The sequence below is a fragment of the Coregonus clupeaformis genome, chromosome 7, assembly GCF_020615455.1.
Source record: "Coregonus clupeaformis isolate EN_2021a chromosome 7, ASM2061545v1, whole genome shotgun sequence".
NCBI lineage: Eukaryota > Metazoa > Chordata > Actinopteri > Salmoniformes > Salmonidae > Coregonus > Coregonus clupeaformis.
This window is the reverse complement of record NC_059198.1, coordinates 33,710,160-33,731,637: the sequence shown is the minus strand read 5'-3', so window position 1 is coordinate 33,731,637 and position 21,478 is coordinate 33,710,160. Positions and strand designations below refer to the sequence as shown.

The window sequence follows — 21,478 nt, the reverse complement described above, 5'->3', positions numbered from 1 at the left end:
ACCTTAATCCCATTGAGAACTTGTGGTCAATCCTTAAGAGGCGGGTGGACAAACAAAAACCCACAAATTCTGACAAACTCCAAGCATTGATTATGCAATAATGGGCTGCCATCAGTCAGGATGTGGCCCAGAAGTTAATTGACAGCATGCCAGGGCGGATTGCAGAGGTCTTGAAAAAGAAGGGTCAACACTGCAAATATTGACTCTTTGCATAAACTTAATGTAATTGTCAATAAAAGCCTTTGACACTTATGGAATGCTTGTAATTATACTTCAGTATACCATAGAGAAACTTAACTCCTGAGTGGCGCAGTGGTCTAAGGCACTGCATCGCAGTGCTAACTGTGCCACTAGATCCTGGTTCAAATCCAGGCTCTGTCGCAGCCGGCCGCGACCGGGAGACTCATGGGCGGCGCACAATTGGCCCAGCGTTGTCCAGGGTAGGGGAGGGAATGGCTGGCAGGGATGTAGCTCAGTTGATAGAGCATGGCGTTTGCAACGCCAGGGTTGTGGGTTCGTTTCCCACGGGGGGCCAGTATAAAAAAAAAAAATATGTATTCACTAACTGTAAGTCGCTCTGGATAAGAGCGTCTGCTAAATGACTGTAATGTAAATGTAATAGTAACATCTGACAAAAAGATCTCATAACACTGAAGCAGCGAACTTTGTGAAGACCAATACTTGTGTCATTCTCAAAACTTTTGACCACGACTGTACGCACGGAGACAGATATACAGTCCTCTCCCAGATTTCATCGTGGAGGACAATGACGACGTTGCTAATGACACAAGTTGTCTTGAAAGCAGCATCAGAAGTAAGAGTAAAATTCTGCATACGTTTTTAGCGTATAAATTCCTATTGGTTGATTCTGATACTTTCCAAGTGGGAAACTCGGACCTAATCATTCTACAGCATAAAATAAGGAATTAGAATATTTTCATAGGATCTCGATAAGTCCCTCCTATTAACCCATGCCGCTGGATTGCACAATAACGACTCTGGACCTCTACTTTGACAGCACTATGTAGAAACTCAATGGATACTGTACAAGGTGTGGCCACGCATTTGTGCCAGTCGGCATGGGTTCGAGTCCGCCGGCCCACTGCCCTTTAGCTCGCCCTCGTAAAGTTTCTCTTTACGAAATGCCTAAAAAATAAATATAAAAAAAAGACACTGTACAAGAACAAGAAGCCATGCAAATAACTGAAGATCCTGGCACAGGAGAGTAAACTGGTTGGTTCAAAGATGTCTTTATTGCCTTTTCATCTATTACCGTTGACAAATAAATTCTCCACAACGTCTGCAAGCTGGAGGCACTGCATGGAAATGAAACCTAAACACCTTACGGTTCTTACACTGACACCCACAATGAATTCTCATATATAATCATATATCTTACGACTTACACAGCTTGTGTTTTAACTCCTCCCTCTCACCTTTTAAATGATCAAAATTATACAGTACATTCTCCCAAACGTGTTGTTGAAGTAAAATGAACTAGGGATCTTTGATGCCATCTGGCTGATAGCTACATCACAACACTCCAAATATAGTTTCTAGTAGTTGACAATAAACAGATCAGCCACAGTATATAAATACACAAGGTCACATAGTGATGATAGAAAAGCTCTTTGAATAATATTCATAATAACAATAAAAACACAATACTCAGGTGGTCTTCACTTGAGCTCAAGAATGTGCCAAATAGATATGAATGCATGTCTGTAAGCAAGTGCGTGAGTATGTGTGTGTGTGGCAAGTGCATACACACACACACACACACACACACACACACACACACACACGTCTAAGAAAGTGTGTGTGTCTTCCCCATCCAATCATCACTGCAACCTAAAGGCCCAACACCACCTCTACAGTCACCATTACCCAGGGGCGCAACTTTCGTTTTCCATTCATATTGTTATTAAACACTCCAAACAGCCTACCCGACCACTTGGAGGCGTCCGCATGGTCCTATAGCACACCGATTATAAAACTAGGGGGGGACAAAAATGCAATTTCAGAACGTGGGGGGGGGACATACCCCGTCCCCAGTGAAAGTTGCGCCCCTGCCACTGGTTGCAACTAAGCACTGGTTCAGGGTCAGATATGTTATCCTCCTGATGGTCAAGGTTAAGAGTATTGTTGGGTAATCTGATCCTAGATCTGTGGCCGGGGCAACTTCTACCTCGATCTATTACCACAGTAAAAAAAAGAAGTAATAATAGAAACAAAAAGGTAAAGTCAAGCTGTAAAGACTCAATCGTCAAAATAACAAGTGAACTGATGGCGACCCTACATCTCTAGTGCAACTATTTCAAAATCATTACTGATGATAGCGATAGATAATAAAAACCACCACAATAATTTAAATATTAATAGGAACAGCAATAATAGTGGCTTGGACGTTACCACTTAGTAGGATTCATAACAGAAGGTTTAAGTTGCTACAATCTTCTAACTAAAATAGCCATCATCAGTGTGCTTTTTAAAAAGGTCCCCTGATTCCTCTTAACCTCCATCTGTGTTTTGGGCTACATTACACAATAATATTTGTTCCCGCACCTTCTCCTTCAACTCTATTCAACAAACACAGCAACTCTGACTCTGCTTTCTGGCTTTGTCCCAATCCTCTCAAATATCCACATTTCCTTGCTTAATTTCATTCTCTCCTGCCTAACGTTTTTTTCCAATGATTTCCCCACTATTTCAAGTCCTTTGCTATCAGTGCTGTGACTAAGACAGTGGGTTATTTGAGACTTTTGGGTGCATCTCAATAGTCTAAAGTGGCTTCCTCTCCTCTTCTCCTTTCCTTTCTCTCATCTGATGTGAGAGAACTGGATGGGTAAGCAGTATTGACTAGTAGGCATCCACTATACTATTCTCACCAATCCCTTGTTTTCAGATCTGTGCAGATGGAAGGAAAGGACATGAGGAAAGGAAGCCATTTTAGACTATTGAGATGCACCCATCTACAGCCTCCTACACCCTCTCTCTCTCCCTCTTCTTTGCCTAATCCTAACTCGACCTCTAGCCCCTAGGCACTCAAGTAGATCTGAGAGGATTGGGTCGGTGTAAACGTAGGACAACAGCCCTACCTAGCCTATCAGAGGACAAGGTGGATTTGCTACCAAATTGTTACACCCATCCTCTCAGATCTACACACGTACCAAGGGATTAAGAGGTCCCCCCTCTCCTTCTCTCACTCGGCCTTGCTCCTCTCCCTCTCACGGTCGGACATGTCGATGGCAGCCATGTTCCTGGAGGCGGTGATCAGGTGCAGAACGCTGATGGCAGACTTCAGCACACACACCACGGCACAGACACCAAGCAGCCACTGCAGCCACACTGGAGAGAGAGAGAGGGAGAAGAGAAAATAAGAAGTCCATTGTTTCCACATTTCCCCTTCCTAATGCGTAGGCCCCGCTGTACAGATCAGCTATTTAGCATAGGATTACTATGCTTTTGTGAGTGAATATAAGCCAACGTATTTAGACAGAGGAAAGAAGGGAGGGATATTACAGAGGGAGATTGAGAGAGATTTGAAGAGCGGGAGAGAAAGGAGAATGAAGGATATGCAAAGGGAGAAAAGAGAGCAGGAGAAACTAAGAAAAGAAGGGGGGGGGGGGAGAGTAGAGTGAAGAGACTCACCATTGGGTTCCTCAATGTAGTAGGAGACGTAGAGCAGGCAGAAGAAGAGCTCGTTCCCCATACACATGACAAACAGCACCGGCTATGGAAGACAGCAGTTACAGTTGAAGTCAGAAGTTTACATACACCTTAGCCAAATACATTTAAACTCAATTTTTCACAATTCCTGACATTTAGTCCTAGTAAGAATTCCCTGTCTTAGGTCAGTTAGGATCAGCATTTTATTTTAAGAATGTGAAATGTCAGAATAATAGTAGAGAGAATGATTTATTTCAGCTTTTATTTCATTCATCACATTCCCAGTGGGTCAGAAGTTAACATACACTCAATTAGTATTTGGTAGCATTGCCTTTAAATTGTTTAACTTGGGTCAAACGTTTCAGGTAGCCTTCCACAAGCTTCCCACAATAAATTGGGTGAATTTTGGCCCATTCCTCCTGACAGAGCAGGTGTAACTGAGTCAGGTTTGTAAGCCTCCTTGCTCGCACACGCTTTTTCAGTTCTGCCCACACATTTTCTATAGGATTGAGGTCAGGGCTTTGTGATGGCCACTCCAATACCTTGACTTAAGCCATTTTGCCACAACTTTGGAAGTATGCTTGGGGTCATTGTCCATTTGGAAGACCCATTTGCGACCAAGCTTTAACTTCCTGACTGATGTCTTGAGATGCTGCTTCAATATATCCACATAATTTTCCTTCCTCATGATGCCATCTATTTTGTGAAGTGCACCAGTCTCTCCTGCAGCAAAGCACCCCCACAGCATGATGCTGCCACCCCCATGCTTCACGGTTGGGATGGTGTTCTTCGGCTTGCAAGCATCCCCCTTTTTCCTCCAAACATAACGATGGTCATTATGGCCAAACAGTTCTATTTTTGTTTCATCAGACCAGCGGACATTTCTCCAAAAAGTACGATCTTTGTCCCCATGTGCAGTTGCAAACCGTAGTCTGGCTTTTTTATGGCGATTTTGGAGCAGTGGCTTGTTCCTTGCTGAGCGGCTTTTCAGGTTATGTCAATATATGACTCGTTTTACTGTGGATATATATACTTTTGTATCTGTTTCCTCCAGCATCTTCACAAGGTCCTTTGCTGTTGTTCTGGGATTGATTTGCACTTTTCGCACCAAAGTATGTTCATCTCTAGGAGACAGAACGCGTCTCCTTCCTGAGCGGTATGGCGGCTGCGTGGTCCCATGGTGTTTATACTTGCGTACTATTGTTTGTACAGATGAACATCGTACCATCAGGCGTTTGCAAATTGCTCCCAAGGATGAACCAGACTTGTGGAGGTCTACAATTCTGCGTAGAGGTGTCTGAGGTCTTGGCTGATTTCTTTAGATTTTCCCATGATGTCAAGCAAAGGCAGCATGAGTGAAGGAGGCTTTGTTGCGAAATAGGAAGCCGATCCTAGATTTAACTTTGGATTGGCGATGCTTAATGTGAGTCTGGAAGGAGAGTTTACGGTCTAACCAGACACCTAGGTATTTGTAGTTGTCCACATATTCTAAGTCAGACCCGCCGAGAGTAGTGATTCTAGTCGGGCGGGCGGGTGCAAGCAGTGTTCGATTGAAGAGCATGCATTTAGTTTTACTAGCGTTTAAGAGCAGTTGGAGGCTACGGAAGGAGTTTTGTATGGCATTGAAGCTCTTTTGGAGGTTTGTTAACACAGTGTCCAATGAAGGGCCAGATGTATACAAAATGGTGTCGTCTGCGTAGAGGTGTCTGAGGTCTTGGCTGATTTCTTTTGATTTTCCCATGATGTCAAGCAAAGAGGCACTGAGTTTGAAGGTAGGCCTTGAAATACATCCACAGCTACACCTCCAATTGACTCAAATGATGTCAATTAGCCTATCAGAAGCTTCTAAAGCCATGACATCATTTTCTGGAATTTTCCAAGCTGTTTAAAGGCACAGTCAACTTAGTGTATGTAAACTTCTGACCCACTGGAATTGTGATACAGTGAATTGTAAGTGAAATGATCTGTCTGTAAACAATTGTTGGAAAAATTACTTGTGTCATGCACAAAGTAGATGTCCTAACCGACTTGCCAAAACTATAGTTTGTTAACAAGAAATTTGTGGAGTGGTTGAAAAGTGAGTTTTAATGACTCCAACCTAAGTGTATGTAAACATCCGACTTCAACTGTAGATCAGCCTGTTGGCGTGTGTGTGATAGAGAAAGTATGTAATAAGCATGTGTGCATGGGCGCACGCTAGCGGTTAAGAGCATTTGGCCAGTAACTGGTTCCAATCCCCGAGCTGACTAGGTGAAAAATCTGTTGATGTGTCCTCGAGCAAGACACTTAACCCAAATTGCTCCTGTAAGTCACTCTGGATACGAGCATCTGCTAAATGACTGAAATGTTAATGTAAATGTAAAGTGCAAAAGGAAGAGTGTTTTTGTTGGTGTGTGTGTGTGTATTACCATGTTGGTGTGTTTGTGACTGTATTTCTTACCCGGGAAGTGTAGTAGAGGCGAAGGATGGGGTTTCCAGATAGATCAATGGCCTTGTGGCTGGTGGATCCCTTCATCATTGAGCTGAGAGAGAGAGAGAGCGAGAGAGCGAGAACGAGAGAGAGAGAACGAGAGAGAGAGAGAGAGAACGAGAGAGAGAGAGAACGAGAGAACGAGAGAACGAGAACGAGAGAGAGAGAACGAGAGAGAGAGAGAGAGAGAGAAAGAGAGAGAACGAGAGAGAGAGAACGAGAGAGAGAGAACGAGAGAGAGAGAACGAGAGAGAGAGAACGAGAGAGAGAGAGAGAGAGAGAGAGAGAGAACGTGAGAGAGAGAAGGAGCGAGGGAGGGAGAGACAGAATGAGAGGGAGAGAGGTTTAACCTTTAATTCAGTACAAGGACATTACACCACCAGTGTCATCACCATTACACATGCATGTGATGCCCCTGGGTGCATCTCAGTAGTCTAAAAACAGCCTTTTCTCCATCCACATTGAAAAAAAAACACACGCTAAAGCAATTTGTGGGTGCCTACTACTGGGAATCTGCTGTCACGTGTCCATTCCTTTCAAATCAGTGCAAATGAAGGAGAGGATTGAGATGCACCCAATGCCTGTTAGCCACACTGACCTAGATAAATCTGATGGATGTACATCAACGAATTATACACACTTGGCTGTGAAAGGGGTGAAGAGCCCCAATAGAACTCAAAGAAATCGGCGAAAAAAACAGACACTTAATGGACACAAACATTCACTGAATCCATTATAATTTGTGTAAATCGTATGTAATGTACAGTTCATGGTTCTCCTAGGCTCTTATGTTATGTACCTGTGCAGGTGCAGCCAGTGGCTGGAGATGTCCAGGCTCATGCTGATCTGGAAGAGGAAGGTGTAGGAGGGGTAAAGCAGAGCTAGGTTGACCAGGAGACACATGGTGGCACAGCGGTCTGTCAACATGTCCAACATCGCACCAAACTTAGTGCCTACAGGACAGGGGAGAGATAGGGAGAGGTTATTTGTGTATAGTAAATATATTTATACAAATTATTACCCAAATTTATTTCTGCAAATTATGTGAAAAGGAATTAGAGAACACTGTGCAGGACCTTTAACCACTGGCTGGCGAAGCTCCAAATAGCTTAGACATTTGCAAACTGTACGACTCAGTGTATGGAAAATGTGATGTCCTGCTGTGTGTTTTACCAATGACAGCGAGAACACAATCCTTTTACTCCCAATCCATAGACTCCTAAATTCATCACGATACAGTATTCAATATGTCTGTCTAGGCTTGGGTGATGTACCTTTAAGACCGTATACTGGAATTTTTTACGTTTGCCCACTGACAAAGAAATTATCAGTCTATAATTTTAATGGTAGGTTTATTTGAACAGTGAGAGACAGAATAACAACAAAGAAATCCAGAAAAACGCATGTCAGAAATGTTATAAATTGATTTGCATTTTAAATGAGGGAAATAAGTATTTGACCCCCTCTCAATCAGAAAGATTTCTGGCTCCCAGGTGTCTTTTATACAGGTAACGAGCTGAGATTAGGAGCACAAGGGAGTGCTCCTAATCTCAGTTTGTTACCTGTATAAAAGACACCTGTCGACAGAAGCAATCAATTAATTAGATTCCAAACTCTCCACCATGGCCAAGACCAAAGAGCTCTCCAAGGATGTCAGGGACAAGATTGTAGACCTACACAAGGCTGGAATGGGCTACAAGACCATCGCCAAGCAGCTTGGTGAGAAGGTGACAACAGTTGGTGCGATTATTCACATATGGAAGAAACACAAAAGAACTGTCAATCTCCCTCGGCCTGGGGCTCCATGCAAGATCTCACCTCGGAGTTGCAATGATCATGAGAACGTTGAGGAATCAGCCCAGAACTACACGGGAGGATCTTGTCAATGATCTCAAGGCAACTAGGACCATAGTCACCAATAAAACAATTGGTAACACACTACGCCGTGAAGGACTGAAATCCTGCAGCGCCCGCTAGGTCCCCCTGCTCAAGAAAGCACATATACAGGCCCATCTGAAGTTTGCCAATGAACATCTGAATGATTCAGAGGAGAACTGGGTGAAAGTGTTGTGGTCAGATGAGACCAAAATCGAGCTCTTTGGCATCAACTCAACTCGCCGTGTTTGGAAGAGGAGGAATGCTCCCTATGACCCCAAGAACACCATCCCCACCGTCAAACATAGAGGTTGAAACATTATGCTTTGGGGGTGTTTTTCTGCTAAGGGGACAGGACAACTTCACCGCATCAAAGGGACGATGGACGGGGCCATGTACCGTCAAATCTTGGGTGAGAACCTCCTTCCCTCAGCCAGGGCATTGAAAATGGGTTGTGGATGGGTATTCCAGCATGACAATGACCCAAAACACACGGCCAAGGCAACAAAGGAGTGGCTCAAGAAGAAGCACATTAAGGTCCTGGAGTGGCGTAGCCAGTCTCCAGACCTTAATCCCATAGAAAATCTGTGGAGGGAGCTGAAGGTTCGAGTTGCCAAACGTCAGGCTCAAAACCTTAATGACTTGGAGAAGATCTGCAAAGAGGAGTGGGACAAAATCCCTCCTGAGATGTGTGCAAACCTGGTGGACAACTACAAGAAACATCTGACCTCTGTGATTGCCAACAAGGGTTTTGCCACCAAGTACTAAGTCATGTTTTGCAGAGGGGTCAAATACTTATTTCCCTCATTAAAATGCAAATCAATTTATAACATTTTTGACATGCGTTTTTTTTCTGGATTTTTTTGTTGTTATTCTGTCTCTCACTGTTCAAATAAACCTACCATTAAAATTATAGACAGATCATGTCTTTGTCAGTGGGCAAACGTACAAAATCAGCAGGGGATAAAATACTTTTTTCCCCTCACTGTATACAGTTGAAGTTTACATACACCTTAGCCAAATACATTTAAACTCAGTTTTTCACAATTCCTGACATTTAATCCTAGTAAAAATTCCCTGTCTTAGGTCAGTTAGGATCACCACTTTATTTTAAGAACGTGAAATGTCAGAATAATAGTAGAGAGAATGACTTATTTCAGCTTTTATTTCTTTCATCACATTCCCAGTGGGTCAGAAGTGTACATTCACTCAATTAGTATTTGGTAGCATTGCCTTTAAATTGTTTAACTTGGGTGAAACGTTTCGGGTAGCCTTCCACAAGCTTCCCACAATAAGTTGGGTGAATTTTGGCCCATTCCTCCTGACAGAGCTGGTGTAACCGAGTCAGGTTTGTAGGCCTCCTTGCTCGCACACACTTTTTCAGTTCTGCCCACAAATTTCCTATAGAATTGAGTTCAGGGCTTTGTGATGGCCACTCCAATACCTAGACTTTGTTGTCCTTAAGCCATTTTGCCACAACTTGGGGTCATTGTCCGTTTGGAAGACCCATTTGCAACCAAGCTTTAACTTCCTGACTGATGTCTTGAGATGTTGCTTCAAAATATCCACATAATTTTCCTTCCTCGTGATGCCATCTATTTTGTGAAATGCACCAGTCCCTCCTGCAGCAAAGCTCCCCCACAGCATGATGCTGCCACCCCTGTGCTTCACGGTTGGGATGGTGTTCTTCGGCTTGCAAGGCACCCCCTTTTTCCTCCAAACATAACGATGGTCATTATGGCCAAATAGTTATATTTTTGTTTCATCAGACCAGAGGACATTTCTCCAAAAAGTACAATCTTTGTCCCCATGTGCAGTTGCAAACCGTAGTCTGACTTCTCTATGGCGGTTTTGGAGCATTGGCTTCTTCCTTGCTGAGCAGCTTTTCAGGTTATGTCGATATAGGACTTGTTTTACTGTGGATATAGATACTTTTGTATCTGTTTCCTCCAGCATCTTCACAAGGTCCTTTGCTGTTGTTCTGGGATTGATTTGCACTTTTCGCTCCAAAGTACGTTCATCTCTAGGAGACAGAACGCGTTTCCTTCCTGAGCGGTATGACGGCTGCGTGGTCCCATGGTGTTTATACTTGCGTACTTTTGTTTGTACAGATGAACGTGGTACCTTCAGGCGTTTGGAAATTGCTCCCAAGGATGAACCAGACTTGTGGAGGTCTACCATTTTTTTTCTGAGGTCTTTTGATTTTCCCATGATGTCAAGCAAAGAGGTACTGAGTTTGAAGGTAGGCCTTGAAATACATCCACAGGTACACCTCCAATTGACTCAAATTATGTCAATTAGCCTATCAGAAGCTTCTAAAGTCATTACATCATTTCCTGGAATTTTCCAAGCTGTTTAAAGGCATAGTCAAGTTAGTATATGTAAACTTCTGACCCACTGGAATTATGATACAGTGAATTGTAAGTGAAATAATCTGTCTGTAAACAATTGTTGGAAAATTTACTTGTCATGCACAAAGTAGATGTCCTAACCGACTTGCCAAAACTATAGTTTGTTAAAAATAAATTTGTGGAGTGGTTGAAAAGCGAGTTTTAATGAAACCAACCTAAGTGTATGTAAACTTCCGACTTCAACGGGAGCTGCGGGGGTGCGTGCTACGCCACTGCTTATAACAATAAGTATAACTATAAGAAATCTAAGATGTGTCAAATAAATTATATCCAGCTATGCATTTGGTTTGCTTACTTTCTTAAGTGGCTAAATGTCAAGACCAAGCTTCATCGTTACAGCAGAGACATTCAATCCACACCTGGATCAAGGTCCCTGTTGCCTAAATAGTTTTGTGTGTAAAATACCGTATACCCCGGTATGGTACAGAAACGGTATGACTGTATGCAATTCTGGATACTGCCCAACCTTATGTCTGTCGGCTGCAGACCACTGGAGGGTCCCACTTGTCACTAAGATAAATATAGATAGACTTTCACCTTTCCACTCTGTCTATTCTGACATACCTTCGCTTTCATACTCCTGTTTCATGCATGTTTAAAACACTCACACGATCGTTTGATATCCATTTATGCCTTTTTTTATATATATTGTTGATAATTGGAAATTGATCAACGACAGGCCTATCATCTGCTGCCATAGCCGTGATTACAAACACCTGCAAGTGTCCAATGGAAACCTGCTTGTGACCTGCAGTGTTTGACATGAAACCCTGATTAAGACAGCTTAGCTGTCGAAACGTTGATGAATAAATTATTGCATCAAACGACTAGTGTGCAGCTTTTCCTTTTCTTTTGGACCTATTCCTTACCAGTATTATGAAACCTTACAGTTGCAACCAGCAAGTATTTTAGCCAATACACAACAGATACATCAGCATCAGACAAGGACTTTCAACCTCCAATATTGAAATTTGTGCAGCTAATGAGCTCCGGTTCATGACCATGCCATTACTTTATAACAGAATAGAATTGACACAGGAGAGAGAAACGTTCTAGCTGTTATTCTCCAGGATTGCCTGAAAGCCGGACACAGATTTAGACTTGAGTTCAACAGCTGTGGGAATGGGGCAGGGACTGTCATACTCCGGGCAAGATGTGGTCCAAACTGTACAAGAGGGCCCTATATGACAAGGGTCTACCTGAAGTGAGCATCAACAGCACCCACTACTCTGGGCTGAACTCCACTGCAGTCCTCCAGGACCGCTCCTCCAGTATGATGGAGCATGTTGCCGACCAGGCCCTCCGTCTATGTGGAGAGGCTGAGCATTGCTCTGGGGGGCTTGACCAGTATGCCGGCCGTGGGGCAGATAGCCCTGGTCATCTTCAAGGTATTAGAGGTGATCCTCATAGCCAACAAGGAGGTACCGTTGGACACGGGGGACATGCTGCGTCCGGTGTTTGCCGAGGAGAAGGCCTCGGCGGTGCGAAACTGGATGGATGAGTATCTGAAGCTTGTGCAGATGGATCTGGAGACCAAGCTGCTCCTCCTTGAGAACACCAAGCGTGTGGAGGGTCAGCTCAGCTCAGCTTTAACCTGACCGCACTAATGAATGCCATATCTAAGAGACGACAAGATGTCCTCCCACTCCATGATGCACTGGGTCAACGGAGCTGCCTTCCACTCCCAGATGCTGATCCAGCAGGCTTGACTGGAGACGGGCCACAAGACGGCCAGAGCCAGGGCCGAAGTAGACATCTACCTACCTGTGTGTTATTGGATGCTAGCATGCTAGTTAGCTATGGCGTCATAGTTAGCTAGCTGAATAAAGTAAGTTGAGTCTATTCCTTGAAACATTGAACCGCTGTAGTTTACAGCAATTCTAATTTCTAAAGTGGAAGTTGGGAGAGTTTTATTCGGGTGGTTCAGTGAAACAATTATAGTTTCTGAGGTGGAAGTTGGGAGAGTTATATTTTTTTGGTGAGGGAGGCCCTGCTCTCTCCTTTCCCAGATGTTTAGTTCATTTCGATCTCCTCTGCATTATTGTAGCCATCTGCTACAGCCTGTCAACTATGCCTCTGCCTATCCCTGTTCTCTCCTCTCCGCACAGGCTACACAAACGCCTCACACCGCGTGGCTGCTGCCTCTCTAACCTGGTGGTCCCTGCACGCACCACACACCTGGAGTTCCAGGTCTCAGGCAGCCTCTGGAACTGCCGTTCTGCTGCCAACAAGGCTGACTTCATCCCAGCCTATGCTACCCTCCAGTCCCTCGACTTCCTGGCGCTGACGGAAACATGGATTACCACTGAAAACACTGCTACTCCTACTGCTCTCTCCTCGTCTGACCATGTGTTCTCGCATACCCCGAGAGCATCTGGTCAGAGGGGTGGTGCACAGGAATCCTCATCTCTCCCAAGTGGTCATTCTCAATTTTTCCCCTAACCCATCTGTCTATCTCCTCATTTGAATTCCACGCTGTCACAGTCACTAGCCCATTTAAGCTTAATATCCTTGTCATCTATCGCCCTCCAGGTTCCCTTGGAGAGTTCATCAATGAGCTTGACGTCTTGATAAGTTCCTTTCCTGAGGATGGCTCACCCTTCACAGTTTTGGGGGATTTCAACCTCCCTACGTCTACATTTGACTCATTTCTCTCTGTCTCCTTCTTTCCACTCCTCTCCTCTTTTGACCTCACCCTCTCACCATCCCCCCCTACTCACAAGGCAGGCAATACGCTTGACTTCATCTTTACTAGATGTTGCTCTTCTACTAACCTCACTGCAACTCCCCTCCATGTCTCCGACCACTACTTTGTATCCTTTTCTCTCTCGCTCTCCTCCAACACTACTCACTCTGCCCCCTACACAGATGGTAACGCGCCGCCGCAACCTTTGCTCTCTCTCTCCCACTACTCTCTCCTCTTCCATCCTATCATCTCTTCCCTCTGCTCAATCCTTCTCCCTCCAATCTCCTGATTCTGCCTCCTCAACCCTCCTCTCCTCCCCTTTCTGCATCCTTTGACTCCCCTGTGTCCCCTATCCTCCCGGCCGGCTCGGTCCTCCCCTCCAGCTCTGTGGCTTGATGACTCATTGCGAGCTCACAGAACAGAGCTCCGGGCAGCTGAGCGGAAATGGAAGAAAACTAAACTCCCTGCCGACCTGGCATCTTTTCACTCCCTCCTCTACATTTTCTTCATCTGTTTCTGCTGCTAAGGCCACATTCTACCACTCTAAATTCCAAGTATCTGCCTCTAACCCTAGGAAGCTCTTTGCCACATTCTCCTCACTGCTGAATCCTCCCCCCCCTCCTCCCTCTCTGTGGCTGACTTCGTCAACCACTTTGAAAAGAAGGTTGACGACATCCGATCCTCGTTTGTTAAGTCTAATGACACTGCTGGTCCTGCTCACACTGCCCTACCCTATGCTTTGACTTCTTTCTCCCCTCTCTCTCCAGATAAAATCTTGCGACTAGTGACTGCAGGCCGCCCAACAACCTGCCCGCTTGACCCCATCCCCTCCTCTCTTCTCCAGACCATCTCCGGTGACCTTCTCCCCTACCTCACCTCACTGATCAACTCATCCTTGACTGCTGGCTATGTCCCTTCCGTCTTCAAGAGAGCGAGAGTTGCACCCCTTCTCAAAAAACAACACTCGATACCACTGATGTCAACAACTACAGACCAGTATCCCTTCTTTCTTTTCTTTCCAAAACTATTGAGCGTGCCGTCTTTAGCCAACTCTCTTGCTATCTCTCTCAGAATGACCTTCTTGATCCAAACCAGTCAGGTTTCAGGACTGGTCATTCAACTGAGACTGCTCTTCTCTGTGTCACGGAGGCTCTCCGCACTGCTAAAGCTAACTCTCTCTCCTCTGCTCTTGTCCTTCTAGACCTGTCTGCTGCCTTTGATACTGTGAACCATCAGATCCTCCTCTCCACCCTCTCCGAGCTGGGCATCTCCGGCGCGGCTCACTCCTGGATTGCGTCCCTACCTGACCGGTCGCTCCTACCAAGTGGCGTGGCGAGAAGCTGTCTCCGCACCACGTGCTCTCACCACTGGTGTCCCCCAGGGCTCAGTTCCTAGGCCCTCTCCTTTTCTCCCTATACACCAAGTCACTTGGCTCTGTCATATCCTCACATGGCCTCTCCTATCATTGCTACGCTGACGATACACAACTAATCTTCTCCTTTCCCCCTTCTGATAACCAGGTGGCGAATCGCATCTCTGCATGTCTGGCAGACATATCAGTATGGATGACGGATCACCACCTCAAGCTGAACCCTGGCAAGACGGAGCTGCTCTTCCTCCCGGGGAAGGACTGCCCGTTCCATGATCTCGCCATCACAGTTGACAACTCCGTTGTGTCCTCCTCCCAGAGTGCGAAGAGCCTTGGCGTGACCCTGGACAACACCCTGTCGTTCTCCCGCTAACATCAAGGCGGTGACCTGATCCTGCAGGTTCATGCTCTACAACATTCGGAGAGTACGACCCTGCCTTACACAGGAAGCGGCACAGGTCCTAATCCAGGCACTTGTCATCTCCCGTCTGGATTACTGCAACTCGCTGTTGGCTGGGCTCCCTGCCTGTGCCATTAAACCCCTACAACTCATCCAGAATGCCGCAGCCCGTCTGGTGTTCAACCTTCCCAAGTTCTCTCACGTCACCCCCTCCTCCGCACACTCCACTGGCTTCCAGTTGAAGCTCGCATCCGTTACAAGACCATGGTGCTTGCCTATGGAGCAGTGAGGGGAACGGCACCTCCGTACCTTCAGGCTCTGATCAGTCCCTACACCCAAACGAGGGCATTGCGTTCATCCACCTCTGGCCTGCTGGCTCCCTTCCTCTGCGGAAGCATAGTTCCCGCTCAGCCCAGTCAAAACTGTTCGCTGCTCTGGCACCCCAATGGTGGAACAAGCTCCCTCACGACGCCAGGACTGCGGAGTCACTCACCACCTTCCGGAGACATTTGAAACCCCACCTCTTTAAGGAATACCTGGGATAGGTTAAAGTAATCCTTCTACCCCCCAAAAAAAAAATGTATTGTAAAGTGGTTATCCCACTGGCTATAGGGTGAATGCACCAATTTGTAAGTTGCTCTGGATAAGAGCGTCTGCTAAATGACGTAAATGTAAATGTAAATGTAAGGATCCACAGAAGCTGATGGAGTACAAGGTCTACCTGGAATCTAAACTCCATTTGGATGTTGAGTCGACTATGATTGGTACTTACTGCTGGGTTCAATACATAGAGCAGAATAAGTGGAGTAGTAATTCTGTTGATTTTCATAGCCGTGATCTGAAGTACTGTCAAGTAAAGGATTTTGGTCGCCAATTTTCACAACAAACAACGACATCAACGGGGCTAAGACGTACTTCACAGACATCCAGAACAATATGGACGCTTTTACAATCCAACATGGAACTTTCATTGTACCCACCTAATACTAAGTTTGTTGGAAAAAAGTGTTCTCCTGTCTCATGTCATGGTGACTTTTTGATATGGACCTAGGTAGGGATTAGCTGCTTGTGCACACAGACAGGCTCGACACGCACGAACACACACGATCCATCTTCCCTGTGATGACCAATTTCCACATTTCTAATTTCTGTAATTATAATTTTTTATGTAAAAAAATATTATGGATAACATGGAGCGCAGCCCGTCCTTATCATTTCATCATTTCACTTATAAGTATTTTTGATATTAGCACAACGCTCAATACCTCCGACTCTGAGACCAGAGATTCTGAATAAATCTATCATGGGTTGAATCTATCACAGGGTAAAAACGACATATGAATTGTAGTAATAGTGGTACCTTGGTTGAGGGCGCGGGCGGCGTGCCCATCAAAGGCATCCAGGAGGGCACTGAGCAGGTAGAAGAACACAGCTGGTACTGGACAGCATGGCATCAGGTAGAAGGCAAGCAGAGCCAGCACGATGCGGGCATAGCCTAACAGAGAGGATAGGATCAGATGAGAGAGAGGAGAGAAGAGGGGGAGATGGGAGAGAGGAGGGGAAAGGAGAGGAGGGCCAAGGGATGGGTGAAGAGAGGTGGTGGTGATAAAAACATACTTTTCAGATGGCTTGATTTCGCAAGCCCAATGTGACAACACACTGAGCCATAGCTAGACAAGATACCTTTCAAGAGATGCCTTCGCCCTCTCTGAGAAAAGGTCTCCAGGCATTCTAGAAAGCTACATAATCTTAAAGAATTTCTGGAAGCTCTACAGAAAACATTCCCATCCTAAGATAGTAATATGAGTCATAAGAAGCCTAGACCTGACAGGACTGATATGTAGAGGCCCCCATCCGATTTGGGTTTAAATTATATATTTTAAATCGCGTTTTAGCGCTTGTTTTCCTTGCGTGCCAGAGGGGCGAGATGTTTACTTTTCCAACTTTTGGTTCCATTTTGCCAGTCAAGCTCAATCAAGCCCAGATAAAGTATTTGAAATGAATTCAAATAGTATTTAACCTACCCTGGTCTGGCACCCAATACAATCCTTATGATGATACAGGTGGCTGGCACTGGCTCCCTCACTACACTACTAGTCATCTCTATATAGCTACTTGTATCGTGAATATAATAGCCAATTCAATTCATGATGGCAATACTGGCTATTATCAAAACAGACAGACAAAATTATACTACGATTGACTAGGCTGATTACACCTACTGTAGCTAGCTAGCTGCTAATTTGCTAAAGTAATCTAGTACATTTTAGACAGTTTTCATTTAATTGGAACCATCCATGTGAACAGAAACTCACCGATCAAATTCGGAACGAAAAGGAATATGTTTTCCTCGGCCATTACAGTGGTCTTCAGGGGTTTTCGATAGAGGTTAACGTATTTTCGACAAACGACAATATTTGTCTTATTCCACTCGTGTAGCTTTAGCTACCCTTCTGATTTGTTCGAATGTAGATTATTTTTTTCTGACAGAATACTGTGCGACGTCAGACTTCCGGTGAAACGCACAACTAGGCACCTCCCCTTTAATTGTATATCATCCCAAATGGCACCATATTCCCCTATATAGTGCACTACATTTGACCAGAGCGCTATGGGCCTTGGGTCAAAAGTAGTGCACTAAATAGGGAATAAGGTACCATTTGGGACATTAATTCGGTCTTCATCATCAAGGACAGGGGACAAGAAATCAAGCTATTTTTGGTTTATGAGGGCACATCGTATGCATGCATGAGTGTCCTACTTGCTGTTACTGTATGAATTATCCATGTACATACGGTAAATGACTGCAAACTCAATTTGCACTGCAAATAACAGCTGGCAATGACCATGTTCTCAGTCAAAATAGGTAAGCAAATTAACACTCTTGGCTATTTCAGGGCTTTAAAGGATTCTTGTAAATCTCTACAATGTGTGGCCCTATACCCCTGGCCTATAATACGATTTGGTCTGTCAGTGGCCTGTACACTTGTGCCTGAAATCAATTACTGTACTAGTTGTAAAAACGGAAAGGATCTGGATGACCTCTATTAAACACTATGTACTGACTCAGGGACATGTGAAGGACCACAGGGATGTCCGGCAAGAACAGAGCCAAAGGATGTCTGGGCAAAGGGGTTTTATTGTCACCAAAACACACTCCCAGTGGTGTAGTGGAGGGTATACACCGTATACCCACTTATTTTTCAGTGGGCATTGCCTATACTCACTTAATGTCTCCTGAGTGGCGCAGTGGTCTAAGGCACTGCATCGCAGTGCTAACTGTGCTACTAGAGATCCTGGTTCGAATCCAGGCTCTGTCGCAGCCGGCCGCGACCGGGAGACTCATGGGCGGCGCACAAGTGGCCCAGCGTCGTCCAGGGTAGGGGAGGGAATGGCCGGTAGGGATGTAGCTCAGTTGATAGAGCATGGCGTTTGCAACGCCAGGGTTGTGGGTTCGATTCCCACGGGGGGGCAGTATAAAAAAAAATATGTATTCACTAACTGTAAGTCGCTCTGGATAAGAGCGTCTGCTAAATGACTAAAATGTGTAATGTAAATGTTAATCAAAGTAGTGTAGTGGAGGTATATGCCGTATCAATTAATAGGGCTGATGGAACAGATCGGAATGTTTCTTTTCAAATGTATATAAATGATAATTTCTTCACATTTTAGGCGCAGCAGTAGGCCTACGCCTACGCGTGAATGTTCCAAAATGCAATTTGCGGGAAAAACATAGTTCTAAAATGCGCACCGCACATACAAGCGGTTTCATGGCCAGAGATGGAAATATCCGTTAGAAAGAGGGGGGATTTAAAGATTCAACAAATATCATGGGTTGCTAATATGATTAGGATAATGCCTTTGGCTGCTAGACAATGAAATAACGTTGAAAGACAACCAATAGAACAGGAAACGCATATTAATAAGTCTTTATAAAAATAATTGCCTCCATGTTTCTAAGGTTGGATTTGGCTATAGGCTACTTTGAAGCAAGGTAAGACATGCCTCATAATAAGAAGTAAAACGTCCAGGTTTCAAACAATTAAGGAACAGCCTTGGAACAGAAAAAATATAGCGATGCTAATGATAACATTCTTCTGGTAGATGGAAAGAAAAAACTTTCTCTATTAAATGTTAACTAGCTACAAAGTACTAATATCATGATTATTTGCGTCAATCCAGTGGCCATTTATTTAGCAAACAATAGTGCCTGCACAAAATGTCTTAGATTTTTCCCAGAGCTCAAAAGTGGTCTCCTGATGTGGTTTAAGCATTGTTATGGACTACACACAATACCCCATAATTACAAAGCAAAAACAGGTTTAAAAATAAATAATAATAATATCGGAAATATCACATTTACATAAGTATTCAGATCCTTTACTCAGCACTTTGTTGAAGCACCTTTGGCAGCAATTACAGCCTTGAGTCTTCTTGGATATGACACTACAAGCTTAGCACACCTGTATTTGGGGAGTTTCTCCCATTCTTCTCTGCAGATCCTCTCAAGCTCTGCCAGGTTGGATGGGGAGCGTCACTGCACAGCTATTTTTAGGTCTCTCCAGAGATGTTCAATCGGGTTCAAGTCCGGGCTCAGGCTGGGCCACTCCAGAACATTCAGAGACTTGTCCCGAAGCCACTACAGTGTTGTCTTGGCTGTGTGCTTAGGGTCGGTGTCCTGTTGGAAGGTGAACCTTCGCCCCAGTCTGAAGTCCTGAGCACTCTGGAGCAGGTTTTCATCAAGGATCTCTCTGTACTTTGCTCTGTTCATCTTTCCCTCACTTCTGACTAGTCTCCCAGTCCCTGCCGTTGAAAAACATACCCACAGCATGATGCTGCCACCACCATGCTTCACCGTAGGGATGGTGCCAGGTTTCCTCCAGATGTGACACTTGGCGTTCAGGCCAAAGAGTTCAATCTTGGTTTCAGCAGACCAGAGAATCTTGTTTCTCATGGTCAGAGTCCTTTAGGTGCCTTTTGGCAAACTCGAAGTGAGCTGTCATGTTCCTTTTACTGAGAAGTGGCTTCCGTCTGGCTCTTCTACCATAAAGGCCTGATTGGTGGAGTGCTACAGAGATGGTTGTCCTTCTGGAAGTTTCTCCCATCTCCACAGAGGAACTCTGGAGCTCTGTCAGAATGACCATTGGGTTCTTGGTCACCTCCCTGACCAAGGCCCTTCTCCACCGATTGCTCAGTTTGGCCAGGCAGCCAGCTCTAGGAAGAGTCTTGGTGGTTCCAGACTTCTTCCATTTAAGAATGGTGGAGGCCACTGTGTTCTTGGGGACCTTCAATGCTGCAGAAATGTTTTGGTATCCTTCCCCAGATCTGTGCCTCGACACAATCCTGTCTCGGAGCTGTTTTGCAGACAATTCCTTCGACCTCATGGCTTGGTTTTTGCTCTGACATGCACTGTCAATTGTGGAACCTTATATAGACAAGTGTGTGCCTTTCCAAATCATGTCCAGTCAATTGAATTTACCACAGGTGGACTCAAATCAAGTTGTAGAAACATCTCAAGGATGATCAATGGAAACAGGATGCACCTGAGCTCAATTTCGAATCTCATAGCAAAGTGTCTGAATACTTATGTAACTAAGGTATTTCCATTTATTTTTATAAATGTGCAAACATTTCTAAAGACCTGTTTTCGCTTTGTCATTATGGGGTATTGTGTGTGGATTGATGAGGGACATTATTTATTTAATCCATTTTAGAATAAACCTGTAATGTAACAAAATGTGGAAAAAGTCAAGGGGTCTGAATACTTTCCGAATGCACTGTACAATGTTGTTGTTTTTCTCTTAAAATAAAGCATGACTTTGAGAACGAAAACCTGAAAAATTGGGGAAAATCTGAAACCTGTGAATTTCTAACTCAGTTTATCAGTTTAATAGTAGGCCTACAATTAGCCTACTGCACAGCACAGCTTGGGTTGGCCTGACTGTGAAAGACCAATATCAGAGTGTATGTCACTGTTTCTCAGAATATTTCACACAGGGCGGCTTTCCTTTTGCCGGGCGGGCAGTTTGGATTTTTCCTTGTGCAAAATTAGAGTATACCCACTTCTCCAGGCACCACTACACACTCCGGTTCACTTTGGGTACTTTTTCAACAGGGTGTGTGGTTTCTAGGAGGAAAGAGAAATGGAAATAGAATTAACCGTGCAAAGTTACACACAAAAGGCTATTCAAGGCAATTAGGCCAATACATAATTGCACAATTTAAGCTATATACAGTAAATAATGTTCTCAATTCCACACTATGAAGATAAACATGCATAAAGCTAAACATGCATAATATTGCTTGTGCCTGAATCACATACAGTGTGTTGGGTTTGCGCCAGACATAGCATTTTCCTTGATGGCCAAAAAGCTAAATTTTAGTCTCATATGACCAGAGTACCTTCTTCCATATGTTTGGGGAGTCTCCCACATGCCTTTTGACAAACACCAAACGTGTTGGCTTATTTTCTTCTTTAAGCAATTGCTTTTTTCTGGCCACTCTTCCGTAAAGCCCAGCTCTGTGGAGTGTATGGCTTAAAGTGGTCCTATGGACAGATACTCCAATCTCAGCTGTGGAGCTTTGCAGCTCCTTCAGG

At 44.6% G+C, this 21,478-nt stretch overlaps 1 protein-coding gene across 1 annotated transcript; it reads right to left on the bottom strand.

The window, feature by feature from the left end:
- Positions 1-1,226: 1,226 nt before the first annotated feature.
- On the bottom strand, positions 1,227-17,401 carry LOC121569780 (CDP-diacylglycerol--inositol 3-phosphatidyltransferase). The gene is made up of 6 exons (XM_041880961.2): positions 17,196-17,401; positions 16,241-16,375; positions 6,939-7,092; positions 6,110-6,191; positions 3,652-3,733; positions 1,227-3,348 (listed from the first exon to the last, which is right to left on the bottom strand). The coding sequence occupies exons 1-6, from the start codon at positions 17,236-17,238 to the stop codon at positions 3,203-3,205; spliced, it is 642 nt and encodes a 213-aa protein (XP_041736895.1). The 5' UTR covers positions 17,239-17,401; the 3' UTR covers positions 1,227-3,202.
- Between the last annotated feature and the right edge of the window lie 4,077 nt (positions 17,402-21,478).